Here is a 22,793-nt window from a genome sequence, read left to right as displayed (position 1 = left end):
TCACTGAGGTTCTGAGTATACCATTTTCCCACCACCAAATCTAACAGACCCCCAACTGGATAGTTCCCTCTGAGATGCGTGCCTGGGTGGCCACGCAAAAGAGAATGAAGGGCCACCCACCTAAATTAGTGGAGCCACACAGATGTGGCTCCATTAATTAGGTGCCTGGACCCTAGAGAAGACACATATATAAGGTGATGTTGTGCCCTTGGGGTGAATAGGGAGTAGATGGGAGGGGGCAGTGGGGTGAGAAGAGCGGGTGGGAGGAATTTGGGATGTGCATGGCTGCGGCGACCAGAGAAAGGAGGTGGATTTTACCCAGCTCCAGGGCTGCGACTGCTGGGGAGAGACGGCCCAACTTCTCAGAACCAGCTCAGATAATACTATTGATATTAAAATGTGAGTTCTGCGCTTTATTTGTAGAACAAAACATTTTTTGTTCTTTAATATAAATATAATATAATATAAATATATGTAGCGCTTTTATCCAAAGTGCTTTACTATAGTTAGCTAATGGTGCAAATAACATTTGGAAAGATCATTAAGTGGTCCACAGAGACACTCAGCAATTTTCAAGTGGTCTGTGAAAAAAAAAAAGTTTGAAAACCACTGATCTAGTCTGCTCTCCTGTATAACACAGGCCATAGAACTTCCCCAAAATAATTCCTAGAGCACAACTTTTAGAAAAACATCCAGCCTTGATTTTAAAATGGTCAGTGACGAAGAAGCCACTACAACCCTAGGTAAACTGTTCCAGTGGTTAAGCACTCTCACCATTAAATATGTACACCTTATTTCAAATCTGAAATTCTCTGGCTTCAATTTTCAGCTACTGGATGCATTTTACCTTTCTCTGCTAGACTGAAGAGCCCTTTATCCACTATTTGTTCCCCATATAGGTACTTACAGACTAATCAAGTCATCTCTTATCTTTTTCTTTGTTAAACTAAAATAAATTGAGCTCTTGGAGTCCTTAACTATAAAGCATGGTTTCTCATTTTTTAACCATTCTCGTGGATCTTCTCTGAATCCCCTCCAATTTATCAATAGTCTTCTTGAATTGGGGACACCCGAACTGGACACAGGATTCCGGCAGCAGTTGCACCAGTGTCAAATACAGAGGTAAAATAACTTTTCTAGTCCTACTCAAGAGTCCTCTGTTTATGCATCCAAAAATAGCATTAGCTCTTTTGACCACATCATCACACTGTGAGCTCATGTTCTCCTAATTATCCACCATGACCCCCTAATCTTTTTCAGAGTCACTGCTTCCCAGGATAGAGTCCCTCATCTGGAAAGTATGTCCTACACTCTTTGTTCCTAGATGTATATGCTTACATTTAGCTGTATTAAAATGCATAATGTTTATTTGCACCCAGTTTACCAAGCGATACAGACTGCTCTGTATCAGTGATTTGTCCTCTTCATCATTTACTACTCCCCACCCAATTTGTGTGTCATCTACAAACTTAATCAGGGAGGATTTTATGTTTTCTTCCAGATCGCTGATAAAAATATTAAACAGCATAGGTCCAAGAACCAATCCATGTGAAACCCCAATGGAAACACACCCGCTTGATGACGAATCCCCGTTTACAATTTCACTGAGATCAGTTAGCCAATTTTTAATCCATTTAATGTGTGCCATGTTAAATTTGTATCATTCTAGTTTTTTAGTCAAAACGTCATGCAGTATCCAAACATCTTACAGAAGTCTAAGTATTTTACATCAACACTTACCTTTATCAACCAAGCTTGTAGTCTCATTTTAAAAAAAGATATTAAGTTAGTTTAACAGGATAAGGGTTCCATAAACCCATGCTAATAGGCATTAATTACAGTACTCTCTTTTAATTCTTCATTAATCAAGTTCCACACCAGTCACTCCACTCAATTTCTGAATTCGCCCGTAAAATATTCTTAAGACAGAAGCAAGTTCTAGTTTTGTGGAGACAATACAACTCTACCTCGATATAATGCTGCCCTCGGGAGCCAAAAAATCTTACCGCATTATAGGTGAACCCGTGTTATATCGAACTTGCTTTGATCCACTGAAGTGCGCAGCCCCAGCCCCCTGGAGCACTACTTTACCGTGTTCTATCCAGTCGCGTTATATTGGGGTAGACGTGTATGTTCAGAGAACTCTGTTCTAACCTTTGATCTTCCTCAGCCCAGTCTTTTCTATTGTTTATTAAATGCACTCATTAAGCTCTCAGGCAAGGACTATGTATTCTATCTACTCTTTACAGCACATTTTTGGCAACTACTATATATACTTCGAGATTTATCAGTAGGAACAAGCACCCCAAGTTTGGGGGTGAGTGTGATATGAAAATACAGGTAAAATTAGAATATATCAGATGATCCAAAATAAGGCTTAATGAATACATAGCAAACTTACTCACATGCCTTACATACAGTTAAGAAAACTCAACTACAACAGACTTGGGAAAGTGTGGAAGCCCTACTGGAATAGATACATTTACTTACTTTCATCCAACTGCACTGGCCTGAACATCTATTTAGACAGACAGACTTCATCCCATAGATGAGGAAAAAATACTGAGAAAGTTTGCTTTCTTTGTATTTGAAAGTTTCGTTGGCATCTATCTTATCAAGAATAGCTTCTACCGTGGAAAGGTTGTAGATGAGCGAAAAAGGAAAAGTACTTACCAGTAATTCTGTCTCTCAGAGACTTCCTCTTCATTATACAATAGTTTCCTTACGCTAACTAATAACTCTCCACCCATCAGGAGGCAAAGTACTATCAATCAAGATCAGTATTAAATCCTGACAACTTCTATCTCAACTGAAAAGCTTTCGAAGCAGTGAAATAAAAGTTATAATGTTGGAGAAGCCTGCCATGAAAAGAAATTCCTCTAGGAAAACGGAGGGAAACACCATGGAAGGAGAAGAGGAAAACAAAAATAAGAATTTTCTGTGAGTAGTTTTCCTTTGTCATAAGTTGCTAGTCCACAACCTATTACAGATTTTTCATATTAAGTAGATACAGCAAACACATACTGAAAGAGATTATTAGAGGTGCAAAGAGCATATGCTTCACATTGATTTGCCAATATTGTTTTGAGTCCAATTAATTAAGCCAAGACTGAAGAAGAAAACTAAATGGGCTCAAAGAAAAATCAGGCTGAAGCAGCCTTCTCAACCTCAGAGGTAGGCAGCATCAGCCCCATGAAACAGCAAAGAAGGGATGTGCTGTAGTCCACATTTGACTATGCTAAAGGAAGGAAAGTCAGCCTTGCTTTGGTGGAAGATGAATCTGAAACAGCAGGATAGGTGCGCAAATTGTTGAAGAGGATCAAGCTAGGGAAAAATGAAGCCTCTGAAAAACAAATACGGTTTGCCAATCTAGGGCTTACCTTGGCAGCAACCAATACTATCATTCTGAACAAGTTTAAGATTTTCTCTAACCACACACACATCCAAAATATTTAATTAAATGAAAAAAAACATTGATATTCTTCAAAAACATATTTATACTAAGCATAAAAAAGGCACATATTGTCCAAAATAAAGTTTAACACTGCAAATAAAAAAATACTATAATCTCTAATAACTAGTTAAACTCCTGACTCTTGTAACTGCTGCAAGACATGATATATCAACTTTTTTCTTTTTAGTACATAACCTAAGGTGACCAGACAGCAAATGTGAAAAATCGAGACAAGGGGTGGGAGGTAATAGGAGTCTATATAAGAAAAAAAACCCAAAAATCGGGACATCCGATCACCCTAACATAACCTATTATGAAGTTTCAACTAATCCAATCTGAATGTGATAAAGACATACTCAACTGATGCTCAGCTGCCTGCACAATTTTTAGAAGTTCATCTGAATTCAGATGTTTTGTGTTGCATGATTTTATTTCTACTACTTTTCACCATTTTAATACAATGAACTGCACAACCTCCTTTAAATGTAGATTCAGAGTAGTGTGACAAAGTTCCTCCTCTACCTTGGTGGGTCCTGTGCTTATTGGCGGATTTGTTCGCCTCGGAGATTCACCATGTGGGTCAGGAAATAGCCCAGAGACCTTCCCGTCTGGTAGAAGCCAGAGTCCAGGTCAATTTCTCCTGTGTCTGATGAGGAGTTGGGAGGTTTGGGGGGAACCCGGGCCCGCCCTCTACTCCAGGTTCCAGCCCAGGGCCCTGTGGACTGCAGCTGTCCAGAGTGCCTCCCAGTACAGCTGTGAGACAGCCACAACTCCCTGGGCTACTTCCCCATGGCCTCCTCCCAACATCATCTTTATCCTCACCACAAGACCTTTCTCCTGGTGTCTGATAATGCTTGTACTCCTCAGTCCTCCAGCTACATTCCTTTTCACCCTCAGCTCCTAGTGCCTCTTGCTCCCAGCTCCTCGCTACACTACAACTGAGGTGAGGTCCCTTTTAACTCAGGTATCCTGATTAGGCAGCCTGTCCTAATTGATTCTAGCAGTTTCTTCTTAATTGGCTCCAGGTGTCCTAATTAGTCTGCCTGCCTTAGCTGGTTCCAGCAAGTTCCTGCTTGTTCTGGAACTGCTCTTTTTACCTTACCCAGGGAAAAGGGATCTACTTAATCGGAGACTAATATATCTGCCTTCTAACACCCTCCTGTAGCCATCTGGCCTGATCCTGTCACAGTGGAAACTGGTCTCATCCATTTTAAATGCTAGAAGAGAATGAAACAGCTCAGGATTATGTACCCATTACCAAATCTCAGCCTCATTCTGTTCTGGGCTCAATTTATGACTTATATTTAAAAGGCAACACTCATAACTTCCTTTCTTTTTTTTTTTTGGTATTTTGTCCTAAATAATATATGGAGATACACGTCTCTCATAGAACTGGAAGGAATCCTGAAAAGTCTGACTCCAGCCCTCTGCCTTCTCTAGCAGGACCAAGTACTGATTTTGCCCCAGATCCTTAAGTGGCCCCCTTGAGTACTGAACTCACAACCCAGAGTTTAACAGGCCAATGCTTAAACTACTGAGCTATCCTTTCCCCATTTGTTTTCCTCACTTTGTGGCTAATTATATCAAGCCAGATGTCCATGGAGAGTGACAGTAGTGTCAACCAATAACCTATCAAGTATCCCCAAAAACCTCATTCAATTATTTTTGTAAAGTCTGTGCCTCCTTATAGATTAAAACATAGCACAACAATATATTCTAAGGCCTGGTCTACACTATGCGTTTAAACCGGATTTAGCAGCATTAAACCAATTTAACCCTGCACCTGTCCACACAATGAGGCCCTTTATATTGATATAAAGGGCTCTTTAAACCAATTTCTGTACTCCCCCCTGACCACAGGAGTAGCGCTGAAATCGGTATTACCATATCGGATTAGGGTTAGTGTGGCCGCAAATCGACGGTATTGGCCTCCGGGCGGTATCCCACAGTGCACCACTGTGACCACTCTGGACAGCAATCTCAACTCGGATGCAGTGGCCAGATAAACAGGAAAAGCCCCGCAAAATTTTGATTTTCATTTCCTGTTTGCCCAGCGTGGAGCTCTGATCAGCACGGGTGGCAATGCAGTCCCAAATCCAAAAAGAGCTCTAGCATGGACCGTACGGGAGATACTGGATCTGACTGCTGTATGGGGAGACAAATCTGTTCTATGAGAGCTCCGTTACAGAAAACGAAATGCCAAAGCGTTTGAAAAAAAATCTACAGGCTACACCGTGCTGCGTGACAAGCGTAACGGGAAGCCAGAGACTCAAACGGACGCTCATGGAGGGAGGGAGGGGTTACTGAGGACTCCAGCTATCCCACAGTCCACAGCAGTCTCCGAAAAGTATTTGCATTCTTGGCTGAGCTCCCAATGCCTGTAGGTTCAAACACATTGTCCAGCGTGGTTCAGGGAATAGCTAGTCAATTTACTCCCCCCCCCCACATGAAAGAAAAGGGAAAGAAATCGTTCCTTGACTTCTTTCAATGTCACCCTGTGTCTACTGAATGCTGCTGGTAGACGCGATGCTGCAGCAGTGAAGAGAAGTATTCACTCCTCTCCCCTCCCTAGTGGCAGATGGTGCAGTAGGACTGGTAACCGTCCTTGTTATCAACCCGTGAGTGCTCCTGGCTGGCTTCAGCTGAGGCTGGCCAGGGGCACCTGGGTGAAAATAGGAATGACTCCCAGTCACTCCCAGTAGATGGCACAGAATGGCTGGTAACCATCTTCATCATAGCAACTGGGGGCTGAGCTTCAATCAGCCCCCTCCCTTTCATGTGAAAAGAAAAGATTCTGTACTGCCTGGACTATCATAGCAGCGGGATGCTGGGCTCCTCTCCCCCACACTGCTTAATGTCCTGCCTGGACTATCCCTAACCCTAACCCTATCATAGCACTGGGAGGCTGCCTCCCCCTCATTTTATGTCACTAAAAACTCAGTGTTTCTTATTCCTGCATTCTTTATTACTTCATGACACAAATGGGGGGACACTGCCACAGTAGCCCAGGAAGGTTGGGGGAGGACAGAAGCAATGGGTGGGGTTGTTGCAGGGCCACCCCCTTTGAATGGCATGTAGCTCATCATTTCTGCGGGATCTGACACAGAGCAGCTGTGCTCTCTGATACACTGCTTCTCTAGTACATTTGCCCCATATTCTAGGCAGGACTGACTATTTTTAGAAACTATAAAGGAGGGATTGACTCCGAGAGTCATTCCCAGTTTTGCTTTTGCGCCCCCAGCCGATCTCAGCCAGGGGCACCCATGACAGCAGCAGACAGTACAGAAGGACAGATAACCGTCATCTCATTGCCAAATTACACCGGGAGCAGACGGTACAGAACAACTGGTAACCATCTCTGCTATCATGCAAAAGCAAATGAATGCTGCTGTGTAGCGCTGGGGTATCGCCTCTGCCAGCGGCATCCAGTACACATACGGTGACTGTTAAAAAAAAAAAAAAAAAAAAAAAAAGCTGAATGGGCTCCATGGTTGCCGTGCTATGGCATCTGCCAGGGCAATCCAGGGAAAAAGGGCGAGAAATGATTGTCTGCCGTTGCTTTCCCGGAGGAAGGAATGACTGACGACATTTACCCAGAACCACCCGTGACAATGATTCTTGCCCCATCAGCCACTGGGCTCTCAACCCAGAATTCTAAGGGGCGGGGGAGATTGCGGGAACTATGGGATAGCTATGGAATAGCTACCCATAGTGCAACGCTCTGGAAATCGATGCTAGCCTCAGACCATGGCCACACACCGCCGAATTAAAGTGCTTAGTGTGGCCGCGTACACTCGACTTTATACAATCTGTTTTATAAAACCGGTTTATGTAAAATTGGAATAATCCCGTAGTGTAGACGTACCCACATACAACCACCCATCTCGCAGTAATGTTAGTGGTGATTCTTTTGTTCTTCCTTAATTTTTCTTTTTCACTTGCAACATTAAGTAGTGAAACTGCATGTTAATTTTTTATGGACGAGTGTATTCAGGGTACAGTGTTTAAATTGCTCCTTGTGCATTACCTGGAGGTGAAATTAGCCCCAAAAAACACCTGCCATTTTTTAAATAATCTCATCTTCACCTTTCAATATTTCTGTGACCCAAATCACTGAGTATAAACACTTTTTTTGGGGGGGAGGTGGGAGGGTTGGCAAGGCACCTCCCTCATCTTGCCAGACTTAGCACTTCCCCCCTCTGCAATGGCAGGCCTGGGGTAAATCAGCCCCTCTTGGTCATATTTTCAGGGTAGGCCTCAGGGTCGGCCTAAGGGGTGATCCTCCACCAAACAAAAAGGAAACAAACAGTATCAAACACAAAAGTGGGATACTTTTCCCTGCCTCCTCACTGGGGCAGGTTGCAGTCCTGTTTGCCCTGGGGTGTCAGTCCTTTCCCTGGCAGGTACTCAGTTTTGGATATTTCCCCTATGACAAGGAACACAGCTTCTCACCCTCGATAAGCTTATAACCTGCTGCCACTAGCCTGGCAGCAGGTTATCTTTCCCTTTTTCTCTCAAAGGAGGGGTTTTAAAAGGTCTCAGGCAGCCTTTAATTGGATTCAGGTGTCCCTAATTGCCCTGAGGTAATTCTTTTTCAGCTCATAGGGCCTGTAACATTATAAGGCTCAAGGCTTACAGAGGCCAAACATGTTAATTGGAGGGCAGTGCTGAACAACAACCACCTGTATATAGAAATTCCCAGTGATGCTCTCCCTGAAGGAAGTAAAGACAATTTTGCAGTTCTTCTTGAGTTTGCTGAAGAACAGCTTCAAGTTAATCATGTCTTCATTTGCTTCCACAAAAACAGATGACAGAGCTGCATTGCTCCGTACTTTCAGCTTTTTGGGCTTTGAGATTGCAAGACCAGGGCATCCTCTTGTCCCCAAGGGACCAGAGATGCTTGCTTCATGGCCTATATGTTTAAGAGAGACTCTTCAGCAGAAGCACGCTCTTGCAGTTGTCTGGCCTGACTCTGTCACAGGGGGGTGTTGAAGACTTAAGATAGAGCTCCTGAATGAAGCTTATATAGTGATTCTGGAAAACCTGGAACAGTGACTTAAGTTATCATTGAGGCTACATTTTGAGGATGATAGCATAAAGTCTCATTTTCAAGATCAAACTTTATGTACTGCTCTTTTAATTCAATAGACAGCTTTATTCAAGGAAACATTTTATCTTGGAGAATCCAAAAGAAACATTTTTCTGCATTTTGAGATGAACAAGAATCCTTTCTATCTTGCTATTTAACAACTCCTAATATTCACATTTTGTTTTAGAAAAATTGTGTGTTCCATTTTGCCAGTCCTCTTCCTTTCCTACTGCTTCCTCCATCTTTTGTCATACTGAGACAGATACATTCATACAGTGCTGTCTGGTAATCACTAAACAGTCATTTGCAGTATTGATAAGCAACTTTCCCAGTTATTAATCAGAATGTGAATCAAACATCTAATTAATTCAATAATGAAAGTTAATGGTGCAAATATCTGTAAGGTGCACGTGCAGCCCAAAAAGACACTGCTATTCAAAGACGCTGATCTTGTACAAAAGGTCACATGTGCACAGAGCAGGAGCCACATGGACAAATACTCAAAGAAGAAAGTTTTCCTGTTGGTTTTTTTGAGGATTCTCTCCTGCCTGCCTAAAAGCAGTATAAGCTGTTTTTGACATCTTTACAGCAAATGATCTGTACTTGCTGCCTTTCTTCTCCTCTCAAGGATATATATTTCCCCTCACCACTCCCCCCTCCCCCCCCACCCATATAGGGTCTTAAAGTGCAAGTCTTCTGCAGTATTTGGACCTCCCTGGGAAACCTGGAAGAGTGAGCCATGATTCCTGGCGCATCATGATAGCAGTTGCCATTGACCTTGATCCAATGTCAGCTGCATCAGCCACAGACTAATGCAGTTCTGACCACCAGCTTGCCTTCGCTAATAAAGACCTGAAATTAAGCCCTGTTCTGCTGGGATAATTAGTCCCTAGAAATGTTGAATAATTTAGATCATACTTAACCAACACAGCCTGATGGTTCAATATAAAAAATTGGAGGCTAGTAGATGTAAACACCTTCCTCCCCAGCAGGTCCAGATGTTTGGCCTCCTTATCAGTGGTGACTGTTGGGTATTGCTGCATACATCTTTCTGTGGCAGCCTAAACCATCAGAGAGTTCAGAGGGAAGTGGAAAAATAAAAACCCTCCTTTCTTTGCCAGGACAAAGTCACATTTCTCAGATCTCTTGCACATCTAAGAATGAAAAGAAGTCCCCGCGTTTGAAGAACCAGACCATTTGCACTCTCCATCTTGCATCAGTGTCAAACCTTAGATCATTTCTCCCTCTCTAAATACATTCAAAACTGTGCTCAGAGCCAAGACTAATTTCCTCATTGCAATTACAAAACAAATCAAAAGGTGATCAAAAAAGGGATAATCTCATGTTATTTCTCAAAGCTTAAATTTTAAGATTAGGCATGACCAGCTCATATAGTCCTATAAATTTCCAGATTAAATTGCTAAAACAATAGATAGAGGGTTTACAAAAGTTAATATAAAAAGGATTGTGTTCCCCTAACAAGGTTTGAAATTTTTTTTGTCTGATGCCCTGAGTGGACAGATGTACAGGCAAGACCTGGCCTCTTGTCTTCAGACAGAAAACAGGTACTAGCTCTATAAACTCAGACTATGAATGTTGATCATGAAAAGACACTCAAGCTCTTCATCTGAAAAGACAGACAGTTTGTTGTGGGTAGAAGAAAAAACAATTTATTCTCTTCCTATTCCATAAAGATGAAAAATTGAGACACTAGAAGGCTGTAGGATAGCAAGGTGATCTTTGCTATCAGGTGACGCCTATTCTGTGGAGTGCTTCTCACAAATTGCTCCAGATGGAGCACCATGAACAAAAAATATCACTCCACAGCTAGAGAAGTTAGAGTACCAACATCATTTTAGTCAAAAAGCAGGGAGGAAAGAGAAAGCCAAAAAACAAAAGAAAAAAGAAAACTAGAAGTGAAAGCTAGTACTGTTTCAATCTGCTGAGAGTGAAAAATAGTCTAAGAACTCCATAACAGCTTGGTGTACTATTTGGCACAGGACTGAGTTTGGCAACTTGGGTTATAGACAGCCATTTACTCACTAGGCACCCTTGGGAAAGTTACTTGGCCTCTTGGTTTCTCTGGCTGTCAAATGGTAACAACAACATTTACCTACCTCAAAGAAAGAGGACCTGGTGTAAGATAGTATGGCAGGAGACCCTGAGGAAAGCTGAGAAAGCAATGGATGGATTGTATCAGAGAAGGTGGTAAGCAGGTGGACCTTAATATCACCTCAAACAGAGGAAAATGGCAGATCCTTGAACAATTACTCAACAGTAGATGAAGGGATAAGAGGAAGAAGATAGCTTACATACCTCAAAAGGGATGTTGTGTGGGCTCATAGGTTAATTAAAAGTTGGTAAAGAATTTTGAAAATATCAAGTGTTTTAGAAGAGATTTATCAGTGTGACATTTAGACAAGGTAGCAACGGATGTCCTAGAAATACTAAATTATAGTTTCTTAATTAGCACCAACACTTTCAACAAGGGACAGACAAAAAATTTATTGGAATTTCTTGTCTGCGTTTGCTGTTAAGTGATGTCACCAGATATTCAGAATGAACTAGGGAATTAATTGTTAAAAAACGGTTACAGAAATATTTTTATCTTAAAGGGTTATTTTAGTAAGTAGATTTAACTGCATGTGTGCTGGTGAAGTATAACTATGTGAATTAACTTACATTCCACTCGGCAGCATCTGAATAAAAACTACATTTTCGTTCAAACTCTTCTTCATTGTAAAATTTAGAAGAGCATACAAGAGTGTCTATTCACAGGAAAAAAAGATAAGTCAGAAGAGTTAACTGCTTACTAGTTTTTTGGGTTAACAAAAACAAAGGATTTACAGCGAAGGTTAAAGATTGACAGAAATGTAAGAACAATTAAACTTCTTTGAAGTGCTTGTCATGCCACTGTAGTGAGGTATTATGGATATATGCTATGTTGGGGAAAAACACCTAGCTAAATTACCTTGCATGTTTTCTTTTCTCTTTTTTTCCTATTTTTTATTGACAGCTCAAGTGAGTGAAAGTCAAGCGGAGTTTTCCCTTCCATCACCAGTTATAAAAATGTTGCCATCATTAAGAACCTACTGTTTACAGGCAGAGTGAACAGTATAAGTGATTTAGTATGCCATTCTGATGATGTACAAGAAGGAACAGAATTCAGCTCCCTCTCTTTGTGATGTTAACTATGCAGTATTAATAGGAATAAAAAATGCAGCAAAACTTGTGTCACTGAAGAGAGCAGGTAAGATTGAAAACAGCAGATATGCTCATTAAGAATACTCTATTTTAAACAGAGGTTTGTTAGATGAACTACACTTAAAATTATCTATTTATTCCACACGACATCACCCATAGTATGGATTTATAGTAAGTCACTACAAAACCTGGGTAAGATTCAGACACTCTGCAGGTGAATGGTACCAAAATTCACGACCTATCCCCTGAAACCTCCCCTGCATTTATTTATTTTACTTTATTTCATTTGTAATTTAGTTTTCAAGCATCATAACAACAACACCACTCAGAGAAAACTTACAGTTAAGCTGCATGTTCGTCATAAGAGTTAGGCTATGAAGCACAAGGCACCATGTACGGAGTAAGGTATTAGGATACCAGGCCAGGACTGTCAGAAAGCTAGTTACTGATGCTGTAAAGAAGAACACACTTTATTTTTTCAAAATACTGAGCCCTTAACAAAAGGTAATAATCAGGAGTTTATATTAGGACTAAAAGTTCATTACATTTCTTTTGCTGCTAATCCTGTGCATTTAAAAGATACTGTACATGAATTAACACAAACAGAATTTTTCACGTCAATGTAAAATCCTTCCATCAAACAAAAGCAGCACATGAAAAAAAAATATGAATTTTTTTGTTTTCAAGGAATACATTATTACATTTTATGGCTAACAGACTCAAGAATGCAACTTCATTAAAGTAGGCTTTAATGTTTTTAACTTTGCTGAAGAGTTCTGTAGTTTTTTTAAATAAAGGAAGGCTAACCACAATTATTTACAGGAGAAAATTTGAGGTATGCCTTCATACCAGGCTGCCACTAAGCTAGATCCCCAAAGTCTCCCAAATTACAGAATGGAATAAATGAGACAGTGACTGATTTGTTTCAGTGCTTCATATGCTAGCAAGGTTAAGACTTTTCTATGACCAGGCCGTTTTTTCCTTGTGGATCAAAATCCACTCCTCAGGTTACGCTGTGGGGTTGTCATTTCAGTAGCAAAATCCCCAGTAACATGTTCACTGGAGATTTCAGGGCACGTGACAGGATTCACTAGTGGAACCTGGCAGGAAGCAGTACAGGCTGGGTGAAAGATGCTTTGCTTATCTCTAAGGCTGCCGATTAATCACAGTTACCTCACATGATTAACTCAAAAAAAATAATCGTGATTAATCGCAGTTAAACAATAGAAATTTATTAAATATTTTTGGACTTTTTCTACATTCAAATATATTGATTTCAATTATTACACATAATACAAAATGTACAGTGCTCATTTTATATTATTTTTATTACAAATATTTACACTGTAAAAAAACGATAAAGAAACAGTATTTTTAGTTTACTTCATAAAAGTACTGTAGAGCAATCTCTATCATGAAAGTGCAACTTACAAATGCAGAGGTTTGTGTTATGTAACTGCACTCAAAAACAAAAAAAAAATAAAAATGTAAGATTTAGAGCCTACAAATCCAATCAGTCCTACTTCTTGTTCAGCCAACTGCTAAGAGAAACCAAGTTTGTTTACATTTTCGGGAGATAACGCTGCCCACTTCTTAACTACAATGTCACCTGAAAGTGAGAACAGGCGTTTGAATGGCACTGTTGTAGCTGGCGTCGCAAGACATTTACGTGCCAGATGTGCTAAAAATTCATATGTCCCTTCATGCGTCAACCGCCATTCCAGAGGACATGCTTCCACACTGATGACGCTCATTAAAAAAAAATAATGTGTTAATTAAATTTGTGACTGAACTCCTTGGGGGGGAGAACTGTATGTCTGCTGCTGTTTTACCCACATTTTGCCATATATTTCACATTATAGCAGTCTCAGATGATGATCCAGCCACATGTTGTTCGTTAAGAACACTTTCAGTGCAGATTTCACAAAACACAGAGAATGTACCAAGGTGAGATTTCTAAAGCGAGCTACAGCACTTGACCCACGATTTAAGAATCTGAAGTGCCTTCCAAAATCTGAGAGGAACGAGGTGTGGAGAATGCTTTCAGAAGTTTTAAAAGAGCAACACTCTGATGCAGAAACTCCAGAACCCAAACCACCAAAAAAAGAAAATCAACCTTCTGCTGATGGCATCTGACTCAGATGACGGAAATGAACATGCATCAGTTCGCACTGACTTGGATCGTTATTGAGCAGAACCAGTCATCAGCATGGACAAATGTTTTTTACAGTGCAAATATTTATAATAAAAAATAAATATAAAGTGAGCCTTGTACACTTTGTATTCTGTGTTGTAACTGAAATCAATATATTTGAAAACGTAGAAAACATCAAAAAATATTTAAATAAATAGTATTCTTTTATTAACAGAGCAATTAATTGTAATTAAATTTTTTAATCGATTGGCAGCCCTACTTATTTCTTGAAACAGCAGAAAAAAAGTTTCCATCTCCACCTTCTTTGGACTAACCTGTTCAAAGAGCTTATTTTCTTCCACAGCCTTTAATGGGAGTGAGTGGGGCAGAGGAAGGTGTCACAGAAGCATTTACTAGAGAAGGATGTCAGATATATCTCCTGCTTCTGGCAGGCATAGCATTCCAAATAAAGTCCTCACAGAACAAATAGGAATGATAGAACAGCAACATATTAACCATTGAAATTTAATAATACTAATTCTGAGCAGTATCCTGTGATGGTTTCTTCCACCCTTCCAGAAAGACCAAGCTGGTAGAATGCTCTCTGATAACCTATGAATAACATTCACAAAAGTTATGTTAAGGAAAACAAAGCCAGAGGAGTCTCTGGAAAAAAAATGCAGGAAGTTTTACCACTGATGTCAAAGCTAGACACACTTGTGAAAATCATACTCTAGCTGTTTACACACCTATTATCTCATTCTAGAATATTTTTACCTTGGTTCAAAGAAATTACAGGTATCCGATTAGCATTATAAAGGAAAACGTCAGCGCCATTATCTTTACTCCCAGAGGAGCTGGAATTCAGGCTTAATGTGAGCCATAACTGTAGAAGCGATTCAAGCTGAAAATAAAAGATAAATAACTGATATAATGTAACAAATCAGCAAAACCAGAAATGTACGTCTACACTTTGAAATGTGAAAAACAAACAGTTCTGATTTTTAAAATATTAATTATCTTTTTTACATTCTCTGCTATCACCACTCTGGCGACAAGGATAACCAAGCACAATCTTCTTCAGAAGAGCTTTGAAACTTCGAACAGATATACAGCAATTTCAAGTAAAATTAAGCTTCACTTAACATAGTGTACAAATACTTTTACTATAGTCTGGCAATGGCTTTTTTATTTCTGTATTTTAAACACAATTAAGAATTATCTATGCTCCAGGTTTCTCTTAGAAAAGAATGGCTTACATATTGCCTGAAAATCTCAATATTTAAGATCTCAGCAGAAGTTCAGCATATAACAACTTTTGGAATGCCCCATGCGCAAAGCCAGTGACTTTCATTACTCACAAGCAATGATGGGACTATACTATTCAAAATCTGCTAGTGCAATAGACTTTTGATTAAATATTTAAACTGATGTGGGGAGGCACACAAATGTTCTTAGTAACTACAAGTGTGCATACAAACTGAAAGGTAGGCCCCCAACTATCCATGTTTATACTGTTCAATTTGCACGTGTGCGCACACATGCAAGGGCAAAACACGTAAATGGGCCTCTACTTTTTCATGTGTGGCCCTTACATAATCAGGACCATTAAATGTTAAGTAATTTTAACTTTTAGTGACATTCATCACTAGTTGAGGTATCCAATGTCCTTCAGTGAAAGATCCAATACTGTTCTAATTACAGAAGTGTTAAAAAAAATAAAATAAAAAAAAGTTCCGTTCTGTAGACAAGTGTTTAGGATACTTAGTTAATTTATTTTATCTCTATTTGTACATGAGAACTTAAGTCATCTACTTAACTAAACAGGTCTTTTCCCACTCTATTTTCAACAGTTAAACTATGAATATGCGGAAATTTAACACTTCTCTCAATACAGGTCTGTCACATCTTACGCGCTGTGACAAAGTTCCTCCTCTACCTTCGTAGGTCCTGCGCTTATTGGCAGATATGCTCACCTCAGTGATCTTCCCCACAGTCTGAGTCAACTCCTCCTGTGTCTGCTCAGAAGTTGGGAGGTTTGGGGGGAACCCGGGCCCACCCTCTACTCCGGGTTCCAGCCCAGGGCCCTGTGGATTGCAGCTGTCTATAGTACCTCCTGTAACAGCTGCATGACAGCTACAACTCCCTGGGCTACTTCCCCATGGCCTCCTCCAAACACCTTCTTTATCCTCACCACAGGACCTTCCTCCTGGTGTCTGATAACACTTGTACTCCTTAGTCCTCCAGCAGCACACTCTCTCACACAGCTCCTTGTGCCTCTTGCTCCCAGCTCCTCACATGCATTTCCTCTCCTCTAGCTCCCCCCCACCTGACTGGAGTGAACTCCTTTTTAAACCCAGGTGCTCTGATTAGCCTGCCTTGATTGGCTGCAGGTGTTCTAATCAGCCTGTCTGCCTTAATTGGTTCTAGCAGGTTTCTGATTACTCTAGTGCAGCCCCTGCTCTGGTCACTCAGCAAACAGAAAACTACTCATCCAGTGACCAGTATATTTACCCTCCACCCAGGGCCAGCGCTTCCATTTAGGCGACTAGGGCGCCAGGATTTGGGAGGGCGGCAGGCTGCTCCGGTGGACCTCCCGCAGGCGTGCTTGCGGAGGGTTCGCTGGTCCCGCGGCTCCGGTGGACCCTCCACAGGCACGCCTGCTGCAGGTCCACCTGAGCTGCGGGACCAGTGGACCCTCCGCAGGCATGCCTGCGGGAGGTCCACCAGAGCCAAAGGACCGCCGAACGGCAGAGCACCCCCCGCGGTGTGCCGCCGTGTTTGGGGCGGCGAAATGGCTAGAGCCAGCCCTGTGCCGAGGGCACCAAAAACCCTGGCGCCGCTCCTGCCTCTACCAGACTCCTGTACCCCACTGGTTTGGGTCTGTCACAGCACATTTAACATGCGCGATTTCAGCTTTACGCAGTTGGCAAAAACAAAAAACAAAAACAAACGAAAAAAGAGAAAAATAACTAACACTGTACCTGTAATGCGGGTGATTCCGCCCATCATTCAACTCAATGTAATTCTGACTATACGCGGTTTTCGCTTTACGCGCTAACCGGGGAACAGAACCCCCGCATAAGATGAGACTCGCCTGTATTAGCATTAAGTACTGTATTAGCGAAAGTTCCATACCTGAACATGATGGACTTGTAGCATGGAAAACAGTTTGTTGAAGCACACACTCAGCATAGGTATGGAGGACAACTGTAGGATCAGTTGGTTGGTTTGGTTAGCAGCATGTAATCCTCTTAGCAATGAATCATCTGTTCCACTAGGAGACTGAGTTACTAAAAAATTCAAGTTTTTTCATAAATTCTTTTATAGGAAAAGTTATACTAGGCAAAAAATATTTATATTTACTTATCCAGTACTGATTTTTTCATGTTAAACATTATATCAAAGATGTGAACATAAGTCACTATACTACTGGTTACAGAAACCTGAAAGGGTGTGCCTGAGTGACAGATATAAAGCTCTTTACATTCATTATTTGGGGCATGATCCCACTGAAATGGGCTTTCAAAGCCATTGGCCAGCAGAAGCTCTATGGTTCTGCTGTGCACTACAGTCAAACAGACTATTGGGAATTCCCTTTTAAGCTTTTCATGCAGTCCCATTCCAAGTGGGAATATGCCCCTTTGTTCAATCAGCCAACAATCAAGCTCTTGAAAACAAATTTAAGGACTTCACTAAAGATGTCTTTATTCAACTAGAGTCTCCAAATGAAACCCATTCCTCTTCTTTATAGCGTTTCCCTTACAGCAGCTGAAAATAATGGTATATAGTCCACAACTTTGTAAGATGACTCCTACAGTTTTATTTTTTAGTATCACCACTTGAACAATCAATTTACAAATTATTTGAGAGAATTATGAAGTAAAAACTTGTTTTCTTACTAAGGTTAAGCGAAATTCATGGTCAGTAAGTGAAGAGAAAGATTTAGCAATGTATAGTTACATGTAGGCGACGTATTTGTTAATGCTTGCAAAATGGAATCAGCCTCTAGAGTAGACATCATTTTCAGCATCAGCTCTGCTTGCTGTTCCAGTCCAACTTCTAGACGGGCATCCAAAGCTACAGAAAACAGTACACAAGGTAACTTTTGAATATCAAACAAACAAGTGGATTATAATGTATTTAAATATCTAACAAAGGACACTGCTTGATTTGCTGAGAGATTGACACAGCTATGTATCCAACATTAGCACCTATCAAAACAGAATTCTCCTTTTAGATTATAATTGGTGAATAGGTTCACTGCTCTTTATGATGGCAGTGAGTGCTAGAAATGTATACTCAGAACAGCAATATCAAAAATTTTGTAGTAATCTGTAAATATATGCTCTCAGGTAGTGATTAACAACAGAATACTGAAGTGCTATATAATACAGTTTCTCTCAAAAAAAAAATAAAAAAATAAAAAGCATACTTCACTTCTCACGAGGCTGTCCCTTCCACAATTACTCATGTACTGAGCATGTGTGCAAGTGTCACTTTTTAGTGGGTCATAATTCTGGAATGAGAATCACTTTCCAAAAGAACACCTGAGAGGTACTTCTTACAGAAGGCTCTTTTCCCTGCAACACTGTCCACTTCCTATCTCTGGTTCAGTTAAGCAGCTTTTAAAACTTTTTTTTTTTTTTTAAATGTAGCAGGGATTGAGTATGAGAGTGGAAAAAAAAACAACAACTACTTCAGAACAGCTAGACTATTTTTGTTCAGATTGCCAAAACAAAACACACCATTCTTTTGAGTAAAGGCTACCCATGGAAAATGTCAACACAGTAGGTGAAAGTTTTAGAAAGTCAAAAGTGACTGAAAATGAATTAGAAATTGAAGTTTTTATGCTCTTAACTACAGCATGCACAGTCACTCTTTTTGTAATACACTAATTCCATCTATAATGTAAAATTTGTATAATCTTCTCTAGTTTACTGCATGAATCTCTGGCATGCCAGCAAAAAAAAACTTTATTTATACTCCTATGAATCTTGAAATTCTGGTGTACGAACTCTCAAACTATGTATCTCAATTAAATCGCTTAAGGATTTCACAAGCAGAAGGCACATGCCCACTTCAGCATTCCAGTAGCCATTACCTACAATTTAGCAAAGCAAACACTTTAAAAAAATATCTAAAAAGATTCCACAACAGAATTGAAATGAACCTACTGCTTGCTTACCTTGAGAGACTGACACACTCACAGCCTGTGATCCATTCTTCTCTGTGGATACTTGCGGTTTTGCAACAGGAATTCCAACACCTCCGATATAAGGGTTGTAGTTGTAAGTGCCATAGTCAGCACCCCAGTAATCATACCATGTGCTGCTTATAGGCTTTACCAAATGAAAGAATAAAATGTAAATTATTCATCTTTAGACTGTACAAATGGAAACCATCTGAGATTTTCTCTTAAATATATTTCTGATATTGGATCAGTACACAGGAAGTGTAAATAGTATATTTTAATCCAACATAAACTGTACAGCTGCATTAAGATATAAGCAAAAGCTTTCAAAAATTGGTAATCCAAAAAGGGGATAGAGAATAAGACTGAGAATATCCTATTGCCCTTATATAAATCCATGGTACGCCCACATCTTGAATACTGTGTACAGATGTGGTCTCCTCACCTCAAAAAAGATATTCTAGCACTAGAAATGGTTCAGAAAAGGGCAACTAAAATGATTAGGGATTTGGAGAAGGTCCCATATGAGGAAATATTAAAGAGGCTAGGACTCTTCAGTTTGGAAAAGAGGAGACTAAGGGGGGATATGATAGAGGTATATAAAATCATGAGTGATGTGGAGAAAGTGGATAAGGAAAAGTTATTTACTTATTCCCATAATACAAGAACTAGGGGTCACCAAATGAAATTAATAGGCAGCAGGTTTAAAACAAATAAAAGGAAGTTCTTCACACAGTGCTCAGTCAACTTGTGGAACTCCTTACATGAGGAGGTTGTGAAGGCTGGGACTATAACAGTGTTTAGAAGAAAACTGGATAAATTCATGGTGGTTAAGTCCATAAACGGCTATTAGCTCGGATGGGTAAGGAATGGTGTCCCTAGCCTCTGTTTGTCAGAGGATGGAGATGGATGGCAGGAGAGTGATCACTTGATCATTGCCTGGTAGGTTCACTCCCTCTGGGGCACCTGGTATTGGTCACTGTCGGTAGACAGATACTGGGCTAGATGGACCTTTGGTCTGACCCAGTATGGCCGTTCTTATGTTCAATGAGAGCTACTGGGTGTTTAACTTGTTTGACGATCAGGCCACTTATTTCAGTGCCTAAAGAAAGATTCACAAACCTAGCTTTAGGCACCCATCTTTCAGAATCTTGGCATCAACTTTTAAGTAATAAATTCAATCTTGCACATATCTATTATACTATGCATTCATTTTCAAATTTACATTACACTCAAGTAGATTGCACAAGAGACGCTGAAATATGATTTCTTAAAAATACAGTGCAACATCAACATTAATTTATACAACAGTATTGCCTCGAGGCTTCAGTTTACAAGGCACTGTACAAAACAGACAAAAACCACCTCTACCCCCAAAGAGCTTCCTATTTAATTTAAGACAATTAGCAATGGTGTGTATAATAAGCAAAAGGAAGGAGGATGAGGAAATAAAATAAAAGCATGTATTAACATTGCTGGGGGGGGGGGTGTATGTGTAGTTTTGTTTTGTTTTTTTTTAAATCAGAAGGAGAGAAATATCATCAGTCCCTATTGATCATCTACCCAGGTTCCCAACTGGCAATTTATTGTAGCTGCGTAGTAGAAGTGGGTCTTGAGGATGGATGTAATGGTTTTATGGACTAGTACAAGGAAAGCGTCCTACTCAGGCAGCCTGGAAGAAAAAGTGTGATGGTGTCTGTGGAAGCAGCATAGAAATAGGTAAGAGGTTGGCAATGTTAGCAGAAGAAATGGCAGGGGGGCAACAATTACATGAAAGAGCAGATAAGCTAGGGGCTAGGTGGCATCGAGCAATCAAGAGAACTAGTGGAGGGACATACAGGGGAATGGGTGCGAGACTATAATATGGGTTAAGTGATTTCCAGGAAGATGATTTAGCTGAAGAATTCAAATGAACCTGAAGGGCTAAGGTCAGCGCTGGAAAGACCAGAAAGCAGAAGCTGAGCCATAAGATGAGAGCGTGGAGGAAAGCGTCAGTGGCATGGACTGAGAGGAAAGTGAGCTTGGAAATGTTATGGAAGAAAAAGCAGCAAGATGTAACTGTTTATTACAAATGTATTTAAAATACACTGATTTTATACTCTAAGTAAAAAAAACTTTTAGTGCATCCAGCGTAAATGTGTTTAGCTTCCCATACTGTTACTCTGAAATAAGGTGTAGTGTTTACACTTTTCCCCCTTCAGCAGTCAAACAGACTGACACAACAACTGGTCCATTTAATACTCTAAGTAGGCAAGTGTGGAATTTTAAGTAGTGCTAATGCATTTTACAGTAGTGCGAGTACATCAAATATATATCCTAACTTTTCATGCCAATGAGGGATAAGGTTACAAATGAATTGCAAGAAGCAATCAGCAGTAGGTTTTGCTTTTTCAACACTACAATCTAGTATGTGAGGGGAGACTAATTACTATGCTTCTATTGAAGTGGTCCCCAACCTTTTTATCTGGCGCAGGCGGCAGTCAAGCATCCGCCGAAAGGCCGCCGAATTTCTGCGGCAATTCGGCAGCGACAACTCTCGATGATGCCACTTGTCAGCGGCAAGCAGCGTCATCGAGAGGCGCTGCCACAGAAATTCAGCGGCATTTCAGCGGATGCTTGACCGCTGGCCAGGACGTGGGCGCATTTAGATGCTATGGCGCCTGCGGGCACCACGTTAGGGACTCGTTCATTGTCTTTACAACTTGTTGCAACATGGATAATCGTGGAATGTTTTGCTTTTATAACCTTAAATTATGACTATACTCAGTATTTACACTCCTGCCCGTCAAAGCTTGTCTCTTAACTTCAAAATATTGTTCTCCATAGTATACAGCTAAAGCAGGTCTAATGACATGAAATATCACCAGACAAAACACCAGAAAGGTAAGAGATTATATTGTTTCACAGGTAGAAGTTATTATGAAAACTCACGTGGGCCATACCTTGAAGACTTTGGCTGCTAGGGGATCTTTCTCCAAATCAATATCTAAAGGATCAATATCAACTTCCATCAGATCTTGTAGTAATTCTAGGTCAATGTCCTTATCTTTTTCCAAAGATGATAGAGGGGGAGCACCTTTGGATGATTAAAACTGTTTTAATATTGTCAAGTAACAGAGCACATAGCAAGGTTGTTGAATGAGATAAGAGTTTGCTTTGTTTCAACACCATAATTAGTAACAATTCACATTTTTTGAAAACCCTATAAATCATAAACAGCAATTCTACCCATGTGAGCGCTTCAGATGAATTCAGTATCTTATCTTAGTTGATAAACACAAAATACTACCATTAGAATAGAGTAATTTTTTCACCCAGAAGTTCAAAATTCAATAATTATTGGGAAGAAAGATATGTGGAGCAAGACATAGTAAGTACAGAATGTTAACGTGCAACAAATATTTCTAATACACCTGAATCTAGAATTCATTTTTATACCTGACAGATAATTCCCACAGTCATGAGCCAAATTACAAGGAAAAACATTTTTGCAAACAAACATCCTTTTTGCTTGTTTATGATGTGCCACGAAGACCACAAAATAAGTTAATTTCATATACACTAAAGGCTACATCTCTTTTTAAAAAATATTAAAATTCAAATTCTAGTCCAATCTGGAAGACTTATTAATCACCAGTGTGTGTCTGTGGGGGGTGAAGGGAGATATTATCATAATGCACTGTTGAACAACTGACATTTCAGATTTGAGAAACACAAA

General features: G+C 40.2%; 1 protein-coding gene across 1 annotated transcript in view; it reads right to left on the bottom strand.

Moving 5' to 3' along the window:
• BIRC6 (baculoviral IAP repeat containing 6) overlaps positions 1–22,793 on the bottom strand; it is a 338,471-nt gene that overhangs the window by 205,293 nt on the left and 110,385 nt on the right. Inside the window, 6 exon segments of the mRNA XM_030557127.1 lie at positions 12,088–12,198; positions 14,659–14,785; positions 17,020–17,174; positions 17,845–17,961; positions 19,070–19,223; positions 22,018–22,151. Coding sequence (XP_030412987.1) covers positions 12,088–12,198; positions 14,659–14,785; positions 17,020–17,174; positions 17,845–17,961; positions 19,070–19,223; positions 22,018–22,151 — 798 coding nt within the window.

The sequence above is a fragment of the Gopherus evgoodei genome, chromosome 3 (assembly GCF_007399415.2).
Source record: "Gopherus evgoodei ecotype Sinaloan lineage chromosome 3, rGopEvg1_v1.p, whole genome shotgun sequence".
In the NCBI taxonomy this organism is placed as follows: Eukaryota; Metazoa; Chordata; order Testudines; family Testudinidae; genus Gopherus; species Gopherus evgoodei.
Note: the sequence above shows the minus strand (reverse complement) of the source record. Positions and strands in the feature narration are given on the sequence as shown.